The 16,704-nt window shown below is 38.5% G+C and overlaps 1 protein-coding gene across 1 annotated transcript; it reads left to right on the top strand.

Annotated features, from left to right (window-relative positions):
• Positions 1-15,483: 15,483 nt before the first annotated feature.
• On the top strand, positions 15,484-16,704 carry LOC149213187 (cypmaclein-like). The gene is made up of 4 exons (XM_089390731.1): positions 15,484-15,538; positions 15,677-15,726; positions 15,846-15,888; positions 16,520-16,704. The coding sequence occupies exons 1-4, from the start codon at positions 15,484-15,486 to the stop codon at positions 16,702-16,704; spliced, it is 333 nt and encodes a 110-aa protein (XP_089246857.1).

Genomic DNA, 16,704 nt, shown 5'->3' with positions numbered 1-16,704 from the left:
CAAAGTGCAATTTTCTTGGCAAAGAACCCCACATATCATTCAAAGGCAAAGCACATTGATGTTCAATATCACTTTGTGGGGGATATGACAGAAGACAAAAAGGTGTTGCTGGTAAAGGTGGACACTTTGAAGGATACTGCAGATGCATTGACAAAATATATGATCTCTAAGAAGTTCTCTTGGTGTAGAGAGACAATGGGCATTTAAGGGCTGGAAAAATGACTAAGCTCTCTTCTGGCCCCATGTGGAAAGAAAACAACAAGTGGGATAATGTTGGGTTGTGTTATATTCTTTCCATGACTAGCCCACGTAGTTAACTGGGGGTTTAGGGGGGGTAAAGCCCCCTTTCATTGCGCCAATTATGTAGCTGGGGGGGTCACAGGGGGTTTGAGGCATATCCGTAACCCCACTTTATAGGGTCTGGGGCAGCGCCTCGGAAAATTTTGGTTTTGGACCCTATGTTAGGATGGGCGGACCCAGCTATGGTTTTGCGCATGATTTTCGCACATGTTTTTAGACGCGATGGTTTTCGGTCCATGATATTAGTCGCAATGGTTTTTGGTCCATGGTATTGGATGCTTCAGCATGTATAAATATGTATAATAACATTAAAAGGAACATAATGAAAAATCAAGATGGTAGTCCCAGTTTTGGGATCCAGGGGAAAATCTATGTGTATATGTGTTTTATGTGTTATGCTCTCGCATTTTTTATTTTCTGTGTTTTAGAATTCGTATGTAGGTAATTTATGTATGGGGTTAAAACCTACAATGGTTACTGTTACATTGATGTCCTACTTCATGCTATGAGCCTAAACAAGTAGTGTTGCCTCATTCATGTGTCAAATATCCCTCTATATGGAACTTTCCTTGAACCAAACTTTGTGAGGAAATCCACCATATTCAACATGCATATTCTTCAACATTCATAGAAACCATTTGCAATGCATTTTTAACATTTGATACACTTATGTCCTGTTGTAGTGGCTACAACCACCCTCCAAACTTTTGGCCTGCACCAATTTCGGAGCCTCCCTTGAGAGTTTCACATGATGGTTGTACACACTCGAGTTCACTCCGTGAGCTCGTGTGAGTCATTACATCTACCTTGATTATTCATTTCATTCAAGTTTCTCCATGCTGGTGTCTAAGTCATTCTTGTGACTATGTTCAGATAGTGATCAAAGTCTTCACTTCATATGTGCTTGTTGTGTTCGCTATGAAAGCATCTGTCACACTAACACATGAAGTCACATTCATTATCATGCAAGCGTCATCTCAATGAATGGTCAGTCACAAGTGTTTCACTTGTCACTTGCACCGTCGGTCACTCATGTTGAACATGTGTGTCTCGATGGTTTGGGTCGTTTCATCATCGAGTCATGTGAGTGTGTGCTATATGATTAGCTATGTATATTTTGATTGTTCACACACTTAGACATTTTACTGATGTTTTGAGGACCAAATTCCCCTCTGATATCCTCACCATCACACTGCTATCGACTTGATTGAATGTCAACTAGAACAACTTAAAAGAACCAAGTTAGTCTTTTCAAGCATCGCTACCACAAGCAATTCAATTAGTTTTCATGTTGGCCACCCAGATAGTCGGACCTGATAGTCACCCAGGACTAAATCCCATCAAAAATTGTGTAGAGGCCACTAACCTCACTCGATCAACTGACTGAGGAAATTGCATAGATAGGCTGGACAAACGCCAAGTGCCCATCCCTGTCTCATTCAAAATATTCCGCAGTTTTCCCATTCAGTCATCTCGATAGTTGATGAGCTGCCCACCGAAGAAATTGTGCAGTTTTCATGAGAAGAGCTTCCACTATATAGCACTCTACTTAGCTCATAAATTGCGCAGAGATGATCAGCAGGTCGAATTCCCAACTTCAATGCAATTTTCCCGCCAGCACCTCCTAACACCAGACTGCTAGTTCCTGCTAAGAATTGTGCAGTTTCTACTACCAGTAACTGAGAAGCCAACTGCTAGTTTCCTCTGGGAATTCCATAGGTTGTGGTGCCATTATCCTGAGCAGTTCCCCCAAAAAAATGCGCAATTGTTGTCTGTTGACCCTTCATGCAGCCCGACCCATTCCTCTAGAAAATTGTGCAAATCTGGTTGACTGACCCTCACTGCCCATTCATTCTGAAAAATGCGTAGAGCATGGCTGCCTTGCCTTCTAGCAGCCTGGACTATCCCTCCTAAAATTTTCCCAATTTTTCCTCCCAATTGAGCCATACCTCGCAGACAGTCACTCTCGACTTCGATTTCCCATCTCCATCACTCAGTGACTGTTGTAAAATTTTCATCAGCAGTGCCTGGAGCCATCATCCCGCTTCATAACCTTGCCGCCTCTCCCGGTCACTTCCATCCAAAATGATCATGTCTCATGGTAGACTAGGAGGTTTTGGATTTGATGTCGTCTCACCATGAGTGACTGCAGATACAGGTACACCAACAAACATGGCAAGATGATGAATGGGATGAATGAAGGGAGCACATGTAGAAGGACAATTTCAACAACGGATGAATGAATGATGCATGTGAAACAGACAAATGCGACAAACATGAACCTTCGCGAAAAAATGATCCTATCAAGCCTCCAAACATGTAAACAAGGAACAACATACAAAATATTCATCAAGTGAACCAAGGACCATCGAAGGCTCCGCACACTTTGCTATGCGGAGGTGAAGCTATGGTACACCATGAAGACATCCATCACCCAACAACACTGTAAGTCAACATGCACTCCAGCAGTAACATGAATGTACCAGCACTATCATGTCAAGTCATGTCGAGTTATGTCATGAGTCGTGTACCCACATCTCCAATATGGGCTATGTTGTCAATCAATGTGATGTAACGTGGAAGTCCAAGAGACCCATTTTTTGAACAAAGACTCATGTAAGTTGAAAAGTTGTGGAAGTCAAACGGTCATGAGGGTAGTCGAACAACCACAAGGGTCAGTGTCAACCTTGGCTATAAATACCCCCTCATTTGTACATGCAAGGAACTTTTTCACCTCAGCTCCTCCCAAATAGCCAAGAGAGTCTGTAATATTTTCATTGAGGAGTAAGCATTGGCTCCAACGCCCGCACTCGGGGTTAATGATGTATGGTGTCGCACTCGGGGTTAATGATGTATGGTGTAAATGATGTGTCTTGGAACTTTCCCTTAATTCAGAAGCCTACTACATGCCAACACATTTTCACACATGTATTATATCTATTGTAAGGCACATATTTAACACTTGTAAAGCATGTTGCTTTAAGTTGTGTTCTACATATGAACCATTTCATTTGTTGTAATGCATAATCTATTAATGGAAATGTGTTGTATATGCTGTTAATGTTGTCTTGCCCATGTAGGTTGCTCTCCCGGACATCAAACAGACCATTCACATGAAGCTTTCTGTAACAATCATTGCACTCATTCAGACTAATCTGTTGAGTGTTGTAGGTGTTATCTTACCTTGTATGTTGTGACTTCCACATCCGTGTGGACTGCTCCTTCGAAAGCTATGTATGGCCTATTGTGTTGTGTGTTCCTAGCTGAGTTCGGAGTACACCCCATCCAACTTGGAACTCACTTTCACCATCTTCCCCTTTTACAATGAAAGAACCATTGACACGAGTACACTTACACTAACCACACACATGAAACTCATTTTCCAAAGACAAAGAAGGCCACTCTCTTGTCTTAATAAGAAACAGTTGAGTCAAATCGTTAACAAAATGGCAACCGACCATCATACTTGATGGGACTCCCACACCAAATGGTGTGAGGTCTATTTGGGACCTCATATTGGGGTGGTCCCCTGAATGTTGGTTGGTCCAACACCGTCAATATTTATGGCGCTAGAAGGAGGACAATGAATTATACATGGCTGAAATTCCCCTCACACTCACTCATCAACCATATGGTCAAGGCAGTAATTCGCAAGTTCCCTCTCACCTACACGCGACTCTGCAGTTGGTTACTCCTCACCTCCTAGAATTGAACACAAGATTTCATATCAGCACCTTCGCTCCATCCATCCCATCACTCGCCAGTTCACAAAAGCAATCGGACTAATCCCAGATGTACAACATCTTCCTCACACATCTAGGAAGCCAAAAGCCACTCCCACAGGAGTTTTTGTATCATCGGTGGAAGAAGCAGTCCTTGCCACGCTTGAAGGTCTAGAAGAAGCTATTGAAGACAGAGAGGAACCTCCAATCTTCCTTCAAGACGAACAAGGCACCCTTGTGATCTTGGGATCGAACTCTAGTATAGGAGGCAGAGGGGAAGGTAGCGGAGGAGGTGGAGGTGGAGACGAACTGACAGACTCACATCTGGAATCATCATACTCCAAAGGAGAGGAAGAGGACGAAGAAGACGAAGACGAAAAAGAAGACAAAGAGATGGCTGGCCCAAATCTTGAATGGATGACTCAGGAACCATTGTCTCTCCTAGATGTTCTGCACAAGATGCCGAAGCGAGCAGAGAGAATGAACATCAAGTTCAACCCTGACAGCATGGTGAAGGAAGAAGACCACTTAGACAACTTATACCTACAACTGCAGACCCTTGAGGTACGCTATGACAACGTAGCATGTAGGTTGTTCCCATGTACCTTGGATGGCTACGCAACTACTTCATATCACATCCTTCGACCTAACTCCGTACAGAACTGGGGTTCTTTCAAACCTATTTTCCTTGAGAAGTTCGCCGATGACAAGAGCCCAACCATGCTACTCAAATAATTGGGAAGCCCCAAGATGGAGGGAAGTCCCAAGAAATGTTGAGCAAGGGTAGAGACAAGGAATCAACTGATATTGTGACCCTCACTCGCCTTCTCAAGAACTTGACCACCGAAATGTTTGAACCCAAGCAATAGAAAATAGACACATTCGCAAGCACTCATCCACCCAAACAGAGACAGGAAAGCAGTTCATTGAATAGCTCATCAAGCAACAACCGATTCGCTTCCAAAATTGTGCAGAAGTCTAAGTTCCAACTTGATCAGTGCACTGATCCTGAGTTCTATTCCTTCCATGAAGAGTTTCACCCCATTGTTAGGATTGGAAGTGAGTTGTTAACTCTGTCTGCAGTCATACACTTGGCACAAAAGGCGATGGAGCAGCAGGAAGACACAAATGATGACAAAGATGTTGCACATGATGAGACACCAAGTTCTGGGCATGTGGTGAATGCATATTAGTTCTCACAAGTAATCTTGAATACAAACATGGAGAATAAACCCCAAAATAAAAATGATCGTTACCATCTTAGGAGTAAAGGGGCTCCCCCTACACTTGGGTAAATGCAAGAGAAGGTGAGACAGATGATAAAGAAGGTGATCCACTCACTGTCTCAAAACAATAAACACAAAGCAATTCTGGGAAGACAATGACAGATAAGAGAACATCCATGAGAAGAAAGTTTCAAAACACTCCATCCAACAGCACGAACATTCGTTCTACCCTGGACACCTTGATGAGTCTACCACCTCTAGACTACAACATAGTTGATGACATGAAGAAAACCAAAGTGAACATGAGTTTGTTCGAGTTAGCCAAAGTCCAAAGTCAACGAGATATCCTGTTGTGTGCATTATTACAAATAAAAATAGATAGCGCAACCTATGCAAGCAAGGGAGCATGCACACCTCTCGGATCAATATCCATTGTGCTCAATACACTTCGAATAGAAGAATCAAACTTAGGTTGCTACCCATTCCCGCTTTCATTTGAAGTTTTCAACTACAATGTTCACAACTGCTTAGTTGATTCTAGCACGACAGCCAACATCATGCCCCTATCCATTGCTAAGAAGATCAATGCACGATGGAGTGAAACATCCGCAAGAATCATCCAACTTGATAGGACATCAGTATTAACCATTGGTGAACTTGGAGACGTTATCATCCGACTATCTCATGATAGTCGAGTCCACCAATGTATTAATATAGTTCTTGTGGACATTCCAGAAGCATATGGCATGCTACTCAGTAGAGACTGGTCCATCAAGTTGGAAGGATATTTCACTACAGACTGGTCTCACATGTGGCTTTCGTACAAGGGAAAATGCAACCAAATCCAGGTGTTACCCAAGAGGTCTAAGAAACACAATGTCACTCCCCTTAATGGTGAGAATGAATCGTTGGCCTTCGTAGAACTTATGTTTGGCAAGTGCCTTCTGGAAACAACATTGGAGTGTTATTCCACACGGCCAACTCTAACCTCATCACACACGCAGTTGGGACTCCTTCCTCGCCTAACTAATGGTAATGAAACTTGTATAGTTTGCTTTTTCAATAATAGTAGTAGTAGCAGTAGTACTAGCACAGCAAATGGTCCATGTACGAACGAGGTGCAGGCCATGATTTTTGACAAATTGGGAACACATGATGGCTCAAGGACCAAGTGTATCTCAGTCATCCGAAACAATGGGCAATGCATGATTTTGATCTTTTTGAAGTTTCAATGCACAAACAACGATGTTGAGTATGAATCTATCATGTTGAACACATGAAGGACCACCACTACAAATGAACGAAGCATATTGGAAACCTATCATGGTCCGAAGATGGCCAATCTTGGTGAAAGCTACACACCGCAGTATGAAACACTACCGGGATGGGTTTGCACAAGTAGGTGATGAGCTAAGCACACACTATACACAAGCAATCCAACATGAGATTCAAAGTAAAGGAGGAGACAAAGGATTGCAACAAAGCCCAGGTAACATACATGTTGTTTGCACTCCTTTTACAAAAAAATGTGACTAATATTTTAAGTGGTTGGACTACTTGCAAAGTTCATCATCATACTTGTTTTTCTAATTTAAATCCCACACATAAGAAATATGGGAAAAGCTACTTATGCATTGACTTCAGAAAGTTGAAACCTTCTCGGAATAAAAACAACTTCTCCATGCTATCATCTGAGCCCATGTTACATGCAGTACATGAAACAATGGTGTTGTCTTCACTTGAAGGTTTTCTGGAATGCCACCAAGTTCCAGTAGCAGAACCTAGTGGACTTGCATTGGTCTATGAGAAGCTTGGCCAAAATAGGGATCATTTGCAATCACTTGACTAGAGGATTGAAAACCTTCTTGTCAACGGCCAAGACCTCAAGCATTATTTTCAGTAGGTTGGGTCGCGCTGGTGCCATGTACATAGTCTGCTTGCTACTCGTTATTTTCATCTTGTTTGTTTTGCTTATTATCTGTGTTTTTTTTTTTATTTGATTCTGCTTACTATTTTTGTCCACATTCATTGTGTTTGTTTGATATATTACTATTTTTGTTTCCAGAAATAAGTGCTACCAACTACTATGTTCTGGCTTTTGAATAGAATATGTGGCTGAAATTTGAGGAAACTTGTGACACTGCAACACTTGGCCAGTATTGTGTCCACCTTCTCTTTCTTGGTTGTAACTTTCAGCGGATGAAGTCCTAACAGAAAATATGAGCCATCTGCGAGGGAAATTTTAGTTCAACCATGAACTTGTGTCCACACTAGGAAGCCTGATGACTGTACTCAAACTTCTACTTTGTGTGTTGAAGCTGATCCAACTAGTAGAAACGGAGAAGCGGAAAATCTAAATGATAAAACCTATGTCATAGGCCTTACATGCTTCTCTAAAGGAACTACCTCTTTTGATCTCAATAAGCCAGGATCCCTCTTCCACCCCAAAAGTTAATAAGTGCCTATGCACAATCCTCTTGAAAAATACAAAGGCGAAAGAAGAGAAAGGCTTCCTGTGCAGAGAGGTGAAGTATGCAACTCCACCGAGGTACTAGCTAGGCTCGTTGGTAGTGGAGCAATGTGTGTGTTCCTGCATGACTCCGCTGGGGTACTGTTTAGGCCTGATGGTAGCAGAGCAACGCCAAAGATGAAAACTTATAGTCTAAAAATATTCAACTTGTGAGCTAAACTACCCTTCCCGGATTCGAAACACTAAGATCTAAGCTGGACTTTTGATTGTGTTTGACTGAGTTGGCAAAGGGTGAACCATGTATGTCCATGGGGTAAGTTGGGAAATTGAAGTAACCCACACAACGATTCAATACTCCTTGAAAGACCAAGTCCCCGTGCTAGCAATGAACTGAAATAGAGAAGCTGGAGTTTTACCAGTGGGTCGCCAACTGTTGTACCATCTATAACCACCCTCCACCATTTTGGCCTGCACCAATTTTGGAGCCTCCCTTGAGAGTTTCACTTGATGGCTATACATGCTCGGGTTCACTCAGTGAGCTCGTGTGAGTCATTACATCCACCTTCCTTCTTAATTTCATTCAAGTTTCTGCATGTTGGTGTCTAAGTCATACTTGTGACCATGTTCTGGTTATCCTCAAAGTCTTCGTTTCATATGTGCTTGTTGTGTTCACTATGAAAGCATCCATCGCAGTCACACACAAAGTCACATTCACTGTTGCACAAGTGTCATCTTAATGAACAGTCAATCACAAGTGTCACACTTATCACTTGCACTATCGGTCAGTCATGTTGAACATGTGTGTCTGGATGGTTTGGGTCATTTCATCGTCGAGTCGTGTGAGTGTGTCTTGTATGATCAGCTTATGTATCTTTTGATTATTCACACGCTTAGTCATTTTACTAAAGTTCTGATGACCAGACTCCCCTCTGACAACCCAACAATCACCTCGCTATCAACCTGATTGAATATCAACCTGAATAGTGGAGAAGCACCCAGTTAGTCTTTTCAAGTTGTGCTGCCTGCAAGAAATTCAATTGATTTTCATGCTGGCCTCCCGGAAAGTCAGACTCAGTAGTCACCCGAGGACTGACTCGCCTAAAAAATTTCACAGAGGCCACTGACCTCACTCACTCAACTCACTAAGTAAATTGCATAGACATGCTAGACAGACACCAAGTGCCTGTCCTTGTCTCCTTCAAAAAATTGCACAGTTTTCCGAGTCAGTCACCCAGAGAGTCGACCGACTGCTCATCCAAGAAATTGTGCTTTTTTCATAAGCAGGCGTTCTGATGTCTTGCAATCCGCTCAACTTAGAAATTTCACAGGGATGATCAGCAGGCCAACTTCCGAGCTTCAATGCAATTTTTTTGCCAGCAGCTCCTCGAAGCAGACTGCCAGTTCCCTCTAGACTGCTAGTGACTGAGCAACCAACTGTGAGTTCCCTCTGGGAATTGTGTAGTTTTGGCTGCCAGTGACCCAGTAGCCAACTGCTAGTTCCCTCTGGGAATTGTGCAATTTTTGTTGCTAGTCTCCTAGGAAGTTTCCCTAAAAAAATACGCAATTGGTGCCTGCTAACCCTTTATGGAGCCTGGGTTGTTCCTCTAAAAAATTGCATAAATGTTGCTGACCAACCCCCACTGTATGTTCATTTTAAAAGATGTGTGGAGCATGCCTACCTTGCCTTCCAACAGCTTAGACTGTCCCTCCCAAAATTTGCGTAATTTTGCCTCCCAGCCGAGCGAGACCTCGCAGATAGTCACTGTCGACTTAGATTGTTTGTCTCCATCACTAAGTGACTCTTGTGTAGTTTTCATCAACATTGTCCAGAACCATCATCCTGCTTCACAACCTTGCCGCCTCTTCTGGTCAGCTGCACCTGAAATGATCATGTGTCATGCTAGACTAGGAGGTTTTAGATTTTATGTCATCTCGTCATGAGTGAATGTAGGTACATGAACACTAACAAACATGGCAAGATGATGAATGGGATGAATGAAGGGAGCACATGCAAAATAATGGGCTCACCAATAGATGAATGAACAATGCATGTGAAATGATCGAACATGATGAACATGCACCTTCACGAACATATGAGCCTGTCAAGCCTCCCAACATGCAAGCAAGGAACAACATGCAAAAGCTTCATCAAGCGAACCAAGGACCATCAAAGACTCCTCGCACTTCGGAATGCAAAGTTGGAGCTATGATAGACCATGAAGACATACATCACCCAGTAGCACTATAACTTGACATGCACTCCAGCAACAACACGAATGTGCCAACACTATCATCTCAAGTCATGTTGAGTCATGTCATGAGTTGTGTTGCCCACATCTCTATTATGGGCTATGTTGTCAATGAATGTGATGTAACATGGAAGTCCAAGAGACCAACTTGTTGAACAAAGAGTCATGTAATTTGAAAAGCCACGAAATTCAAACAGTCATGAGGGTAGTTGAATAGCCACAAGTGTCAGTTTTACCCTTGGCTATAAATACCCCGTCATTTGTACATGCAAGGGTATTTTTCACCTCAGCTCCTCCCACATAGCCAAGAGAGTCTATAATATTTTCTTTAAGGAGTAAGTAGTTCCTCCAACACCCCACACTCAGGGTTAGCAATGTATGGTGTAACAATGTGTCTTGGAACTTTCGATTAACTCAGAAGCCTGCTACAGGCCAACACATTTTCACACATGTATTGTATCTGTTGTAAGACTCATATTTAACACTTGTAATACATGTCTCTTTAACCTGTGCTCTACATATGAGCCATTTCATTTGTTGTAATGCATAATCTATTAATGAAAATGTGTTGTATATGCTGCTAACGTTGTCTCACCCATGTAGACTGCTCTCCCGGACATCATACATACCTTTCACATGAAGCTTTCTCTAACAGTCGTTGCACCCATTCAGATTGATCTGTTGAGTGTTGTATGTGTTATCTTAGATTGTATGTTGTCACTACCGCATCCGTGTGGACTACTCCTTCGGAAGTTGTGCATGTCGTGTTGTGTTTTTTGTTCTTAGCTGAGTTGGGATTGCATCCCATCCAACATGGAACTCACTTTCACCATCTTCCAATTTTACAGTGAAGAACCATTGACACGAGTATACTTACACTCACGAGGCATGTGAAACTCACTTCCCAAAGACAAAGCATACCACTTTCCTGTGTTGACGAGCAAGAGTTGAGGCAAATCCTTAAGAGAATGGGAACTGGGCCATCATACCAGATGGGACTCCCACACCAAACGGTGTGAGGTCTAGTTAGGACTTAGTACCAGGGTGATCCCCTAAATGTTGGTGGGTCCAACACCATCAACATGTCCCAATTGTAATGTGTTTTATATTATAAAAATATATATAAACTCAAAAATAAGAAATTTATAATCATGAATAAAAATAACATCAAATAACTTCTACAAATTAGTAGAAAGAATTAAGGAATTAAGAAAGTAAATTCTTATTATCTAAAAACCATATTTTAAATGAAAATATATCTCTTCATCAATTTAAGTAACATTTTGTAAGATATTTCTCTCTTTCACACACTATATATATAATTGAAATAATTTCTTTCTGTGTATTACCTTATGTGGTAACAAAGATATTCTACTTAAAGCTCACCTTGTAGTACCTTTAGTACCTCCATTCAATATGGCATGAGTTGGATCTTTTGACTTGCATATATATATTATCATAATTATCCTAACCCAAATATTTATACTTTAGCCCATTCCAATGTGGTTTACATATTTAATTCTAGAGTGACATAACATATATCCCTCCAAGGTGACATAATATAACTTAGTCAAAGAAATATAAGCTATTGATTAACCAAAAGGCTTCTATATATATTCATTGGCTTATATGCATATATAATGGGGCTATAAGTTCTGCCCGTTCATGCATAAACAATGTGTCGTAGATTACCATGATATATCTAGGGTTTCCATATGTAAAGAACCCTAAATCACCTTTCATTTGGTTAATTTTGTCTTTGTGCTGTGAAGCGAGGGTGCTACTCAACATTGATATACATCTAATGGTTTTCTTTCCAACTTAACTCTGTCTGACATACGTTTGTGCCTATTCTCTCCGTGACTTGACATGTTGGCACTAAAAGAGAACACGTGTTGACTAAGGAGAAATAGATCATGTTTTTTTTTTAATTGTAATGTGTGCAATGTTCTTTGATATTTCTACACTCATTACTCTTGTGTTTGCATCTTCTAACTTATACATTTGCTCCACCAGAAAATTGTAGAAATAAAGGCTTTATCTTGGAAGAAATGTCAACCTTTCTTGTACTACATTGCACACATTCAACCTTCACACCCATTATTTTTAAAAGGTTGACTAAGTATGTCTTTGTTGTTATCTTTAGTTTTCTCTGCATATACATCATCAAGGGTCTTTATTGACACATATTTCTTACTGTATGCATAAATTGGCATGACCATGGTGTTCATATGCCATTCATTAGACAAACTTCGGGGAGTTTTTGGTAAGTTTTCCTCCTCACGTTTGAACTATGTATTTTTCCTATTTACTATAGGGTTTTGGTCACATATTGACTTAGGGTTTACCCTCAAATCCTAACACATTGTTAGTATAATTTAGGGTATGGCATACATCTTCCATTTAGACCTAAGGTGTTTCACTCTAATCTTAATAATTTTATATGGAATGTATTAGTTGGGAATTTTTATTTTTCTTTCCCAAATTTAACTTGGGGTAATTATGAATTCCATATCCAATATGGGTTGTTCTCTCTCCATTTGTTTAATGTATGATACAAATCATATAAATTTCTTGTTTAGAATTTAATAGAACTTAAAAGACTATGTTGTCTTTAATTTGAATTGACACTTCCTTATTTTTTCTTAAATCACTTTACTTCTTGAAGTGGACTAACTTAACTTATAATTGATTCAAATATCAATTCGCTAAATCCTACTTCCAATAACTCTGTACAATTCCTCAAACATAATTTTTGTATAATTTCTGCTTGTTTTTACCTTCTAATCACTTCACTATAACTATAACTAGCATTCATGATTTCTATATAGACAATGAGTTTCCCATTATTAAGGAACTAAATAGTAAGCAATGAGTCACCTAAAACAATAATATCTTTAAGTTATGCTTAATCAAGAAGACCATATATTTTAGCCTAATTGTTGGATTTCCTCCCTAGATCCCACAAGAATTTTATTTTCAATGTTCCTTCAAGATTTATTAAAATACCTCTCCTACTACCTTTTTAATATTTTTATAATTAATAATCATTATAATGTAATTTAAAATAAAAATATAATTTAATCATTTTTTAATATTATTGTTTTAAATTTTATTAATTTAAAATATATAATAATATAAATATTTTGATATCTATAAACATTTAAAAACATATTATTAAATTAAAATTCTAAAAATTATATTTCAATCTAAATATACTTATAAAACTAATTAATATATGTATATATTTTACATTTTAATTAATTAATATAATTTTTGTACTAATTAATATAAATTTGTTTGTACATATTAATTAATTACACCACGAGTGAACGATAAAATGTATTATAAATATGTCAAGCAAAATCCTCCCAAAACCAACCATTGCCTTGGCACACTTATGCCATGAATTTTTTTGTTTATATTATAAAAAGTTAACCATCTACGAGTGATTTTACAATGAACTTTCTAGGAAAACTTAAATAATTTTATTAAAATGATGAATACTGTTTTTTATTATACAATATTAATAACTGAGTTGTTTTTGTCTAGTTTTTTTGGAAATTTTTATGGTGGGATTTTTTGTTAAATTTCTCTAAAATCTGGTACGAATTTATTGAAATCACAAATTTGATGAGTAAACCTGTGCAATACAAGTGCTTTAAGGGTTTTCTAGGGTGTTGAATCCATATATATAATAAAAAAACTTGTTTAAATAACACAAATTAAGATTTCACCTCAAAAATTTCCACCAAATTCAGATACCAGAAAGTTCAAAAAATAACACTAAAAACAACTCATTTCATAACACTTTATATGAATTGGAAGGTAATCCTATAGTATTGCGGCAGTATAATTCAACATAATCAGCTACATCATTTGTCTTTCAGTAATTTTATGATGAATTTTATGAAAAATATAAATAAATTTATTAAAATTTATTAAAACCTGTCAATATAATTTTCAAAATTTGCCAATAATTTTTTTTATTATAAAATGTTTAAAACATTATTTGAGTTGTATGCTTGCTAGAGAGTAGTGCAGCAGATGTAATTTACTGTGAGGATACCTAGCACGTGGAGAGCTCCAACCTCCCAACATGTAAACCAATTTTTTAAATCATAGGATGTAAACCAATTTTTTAAATCATAGCATATGCTATCAAAAATAACTTTCAAAAAATCCGTTCACGTGTGACAGGTTCATTTGATAGATTGGAAAAATGTATGTAATTTATTTATTTATTTACTTAATTAAAAGAATTCATGTTATTTTAAGTGGTTTTTTTATATATATATTAATGAATTTAGTTATGAGTATATAATTTTTAAGTCATATTTGAAGTCATAAAATTTTTAATCAGTTGTACAATTTTTTATGTTATAATTTTTAATGGTTTTAAATGTATTTTTAATGAAGTTAAGGAATAAAATAATTAAATCAAACGGGTAAGGTTAACGAATTTTCCTCACAATATATTATATAAACAAACATATAAAAAAATAAAAATACTGTAGAAAAAATGAGAACAGTACTAATGTAGTCCAAAAATAAGATATGGCAACAACATTTACCTGCTATTCTGAAGTCACTGCAGATAATCAAATTGCATAATTCTCACTAATACATTCGATTAGTATAAAAATTTGACTATTATAAAAGCATTATAATATTGGATATTGTCGGCACAAGTTTCTTCATAAACCATATTAATATTTTTGGTGCACGCTAAAACATTCTGTTATTAAAAAACTTTATGCTCCTGGATATTTCCGTCTGAAGTTTCTGGGATGACTTCATAAACTAAATTAATATTTTGGTGCAGTGAAAGCACGCTCATGCATTCAGTTATTAAAAAAAACATTATTCTGCTGAAGTTTCTTCATTGACTTCATGAACTACATTAATATTTTGGTGCGTTCAGAGAAGATGCTTTTAAGTACAATGAATCATATGAAAGTTGCCACTGGCCTGGCCCCAGGTTAGAGTGCCCGGTAGATACCCCCAGATGGCAATTGTCTAAATCCAACTTACAGCGAATAACATAGGCCCAGTTGGCAATGGCCTAGAGTCATCTTACACTGCAGAGCGCAACTTACAATGCATAACAGATAACATACTCGAAATTGGTGAATAGAAACGATGCAAGTTGTATTCAGGTTGGCCCAAACGTGTTGGATTCGTATACACAACCAAACTAACGAATTTAAAAATGTATTAAAATTATGATAGAGTTCCAGTTTACTGTTCCCTAATCTTGCTTTTCTGCACTTGGAATTGATTATGGTCAATCAAGCAATAGTACGCAGTACACAATGGGATCAAGTGATGACCAGGATGACACTCACAGCCAGCTTGATATTTTGAGGAAACCGCCCAGAAGGAGGAAGATGGTAGGCAGACAGATTTGCCATCTCTTCTGCTCCCTATAATTGAGAGCATCCTGCACCTCATTGTATCAGAGAGTGAGAAGAAGATAAGTAATTGATATCTGAGTTTCTATTATACCTCCTCTCATGGCTTCTACACGCTGTTTGTCTGTTATATATCTTGTGATGATAGTACTGGCTGTTCCCGTAAGAAGCTACTTGCATCTACCAGGTTATCGATATAACTCTTTCTTCTCTGAAGGGATGTTGTACTTGGAAATTTTGTTAAATATATCTGATTGGCCTTGAAGATGAACTCATAGCTGATAATTAATGTATCTGCAAATGTATGCCGAAGCTATTGATATTGGAGCTTTAACAGCAGTTGGGGTGATTATATCTCAGCCTCTATTTGAGTTTTATTACATGTGTATAATTCATTCATAGATGTAGTTAGGAGGCCCGGCTTTACACATATATAACAATCTCCCTTTTCTTCCCGATTCCAGCTGCAAACACATGCAATGAATAGAAGGCTTCTGCAGACCACAGGTAAATGCTCCGAAAGGCACACATGATATTATATTTTCTATAATTGTTGAATCAACTGCTAGAACTGGTTCTTGTGAATTGGAAGATTAGCTTAGGCATCAATTTATTGTTATCCTCGCTAATGCTGCTTCAACATTTTCCTACCTATATTGCTGATGATTTAAGTTTTCTTGTGGATTCACGACTTATCTTTTAGGTTATTTGTTGTTTCTATTGCTTCTGTTACGAAGGTGGTTTTTCAAATTCAATGCTCATAGCCATTGCTTATCTTTGATATCCTCTGTACTTGTTGCTTCGGTTGTTTTCAACTCCTCTGGTGAACTAGAAAGCTCGTTTTAGACATTTGTTATTTCAGATTTCGCATCATTAGGTTGTTGACGCTGTTATTGCTTTGTACATTCTCTAGTGAAGTCAAGGCTCATCTTAGGCGTTTGTGGTTGTGACCTTTACTTGTGAATCGCAAGTCCATCTTCAGTTTTTAATCTCGATGTTTTAGCTGTTTGGTGTGAATTCCAGGCACATCTTTAGTTTATTGGTGCTGTTATGGTTTGTTTCTGGTTTAATTTTTTTTCTGATGAATTCAACGCTCATCCTTGGCATCACTAACAGTTTCCTGAATCGGTCAACCCAGATTGTAATGCAACCTGCGGAGAAAGATGCAAAGAAGCATCCCGCCAGAACGTATGTTTAAGTGCTTGTGGTATGACATGCTGTGCCAAATGCAACTGTGTTCCTCCTGGTACATATGGAAACCAGGATCTCTGCCCATGTTATGCCAGCATGAAGACACATGACAATAAACCCAATTGCCCTTGA

Source organism: Pinus tabuliformis, chromosome 1_1 (genome assembly GCF_031772625.1).
Source record: "Pinus tabuliformis cultivar Carrire ecotype Pingquan chromosome 1_1, CPIR1, whole genome shotgun sequence".
Classification (NCBI taxonomy): domain Eukaryota; kingdom Viridiplantae; phylum Streptophyta; class Pinopsida; order Pinales; family Pinaceae; genus Pinus; species Pinus tabuliformis.
This window is presented reverse-complemented; position numbering and strand designations above follow the sequence as displayed.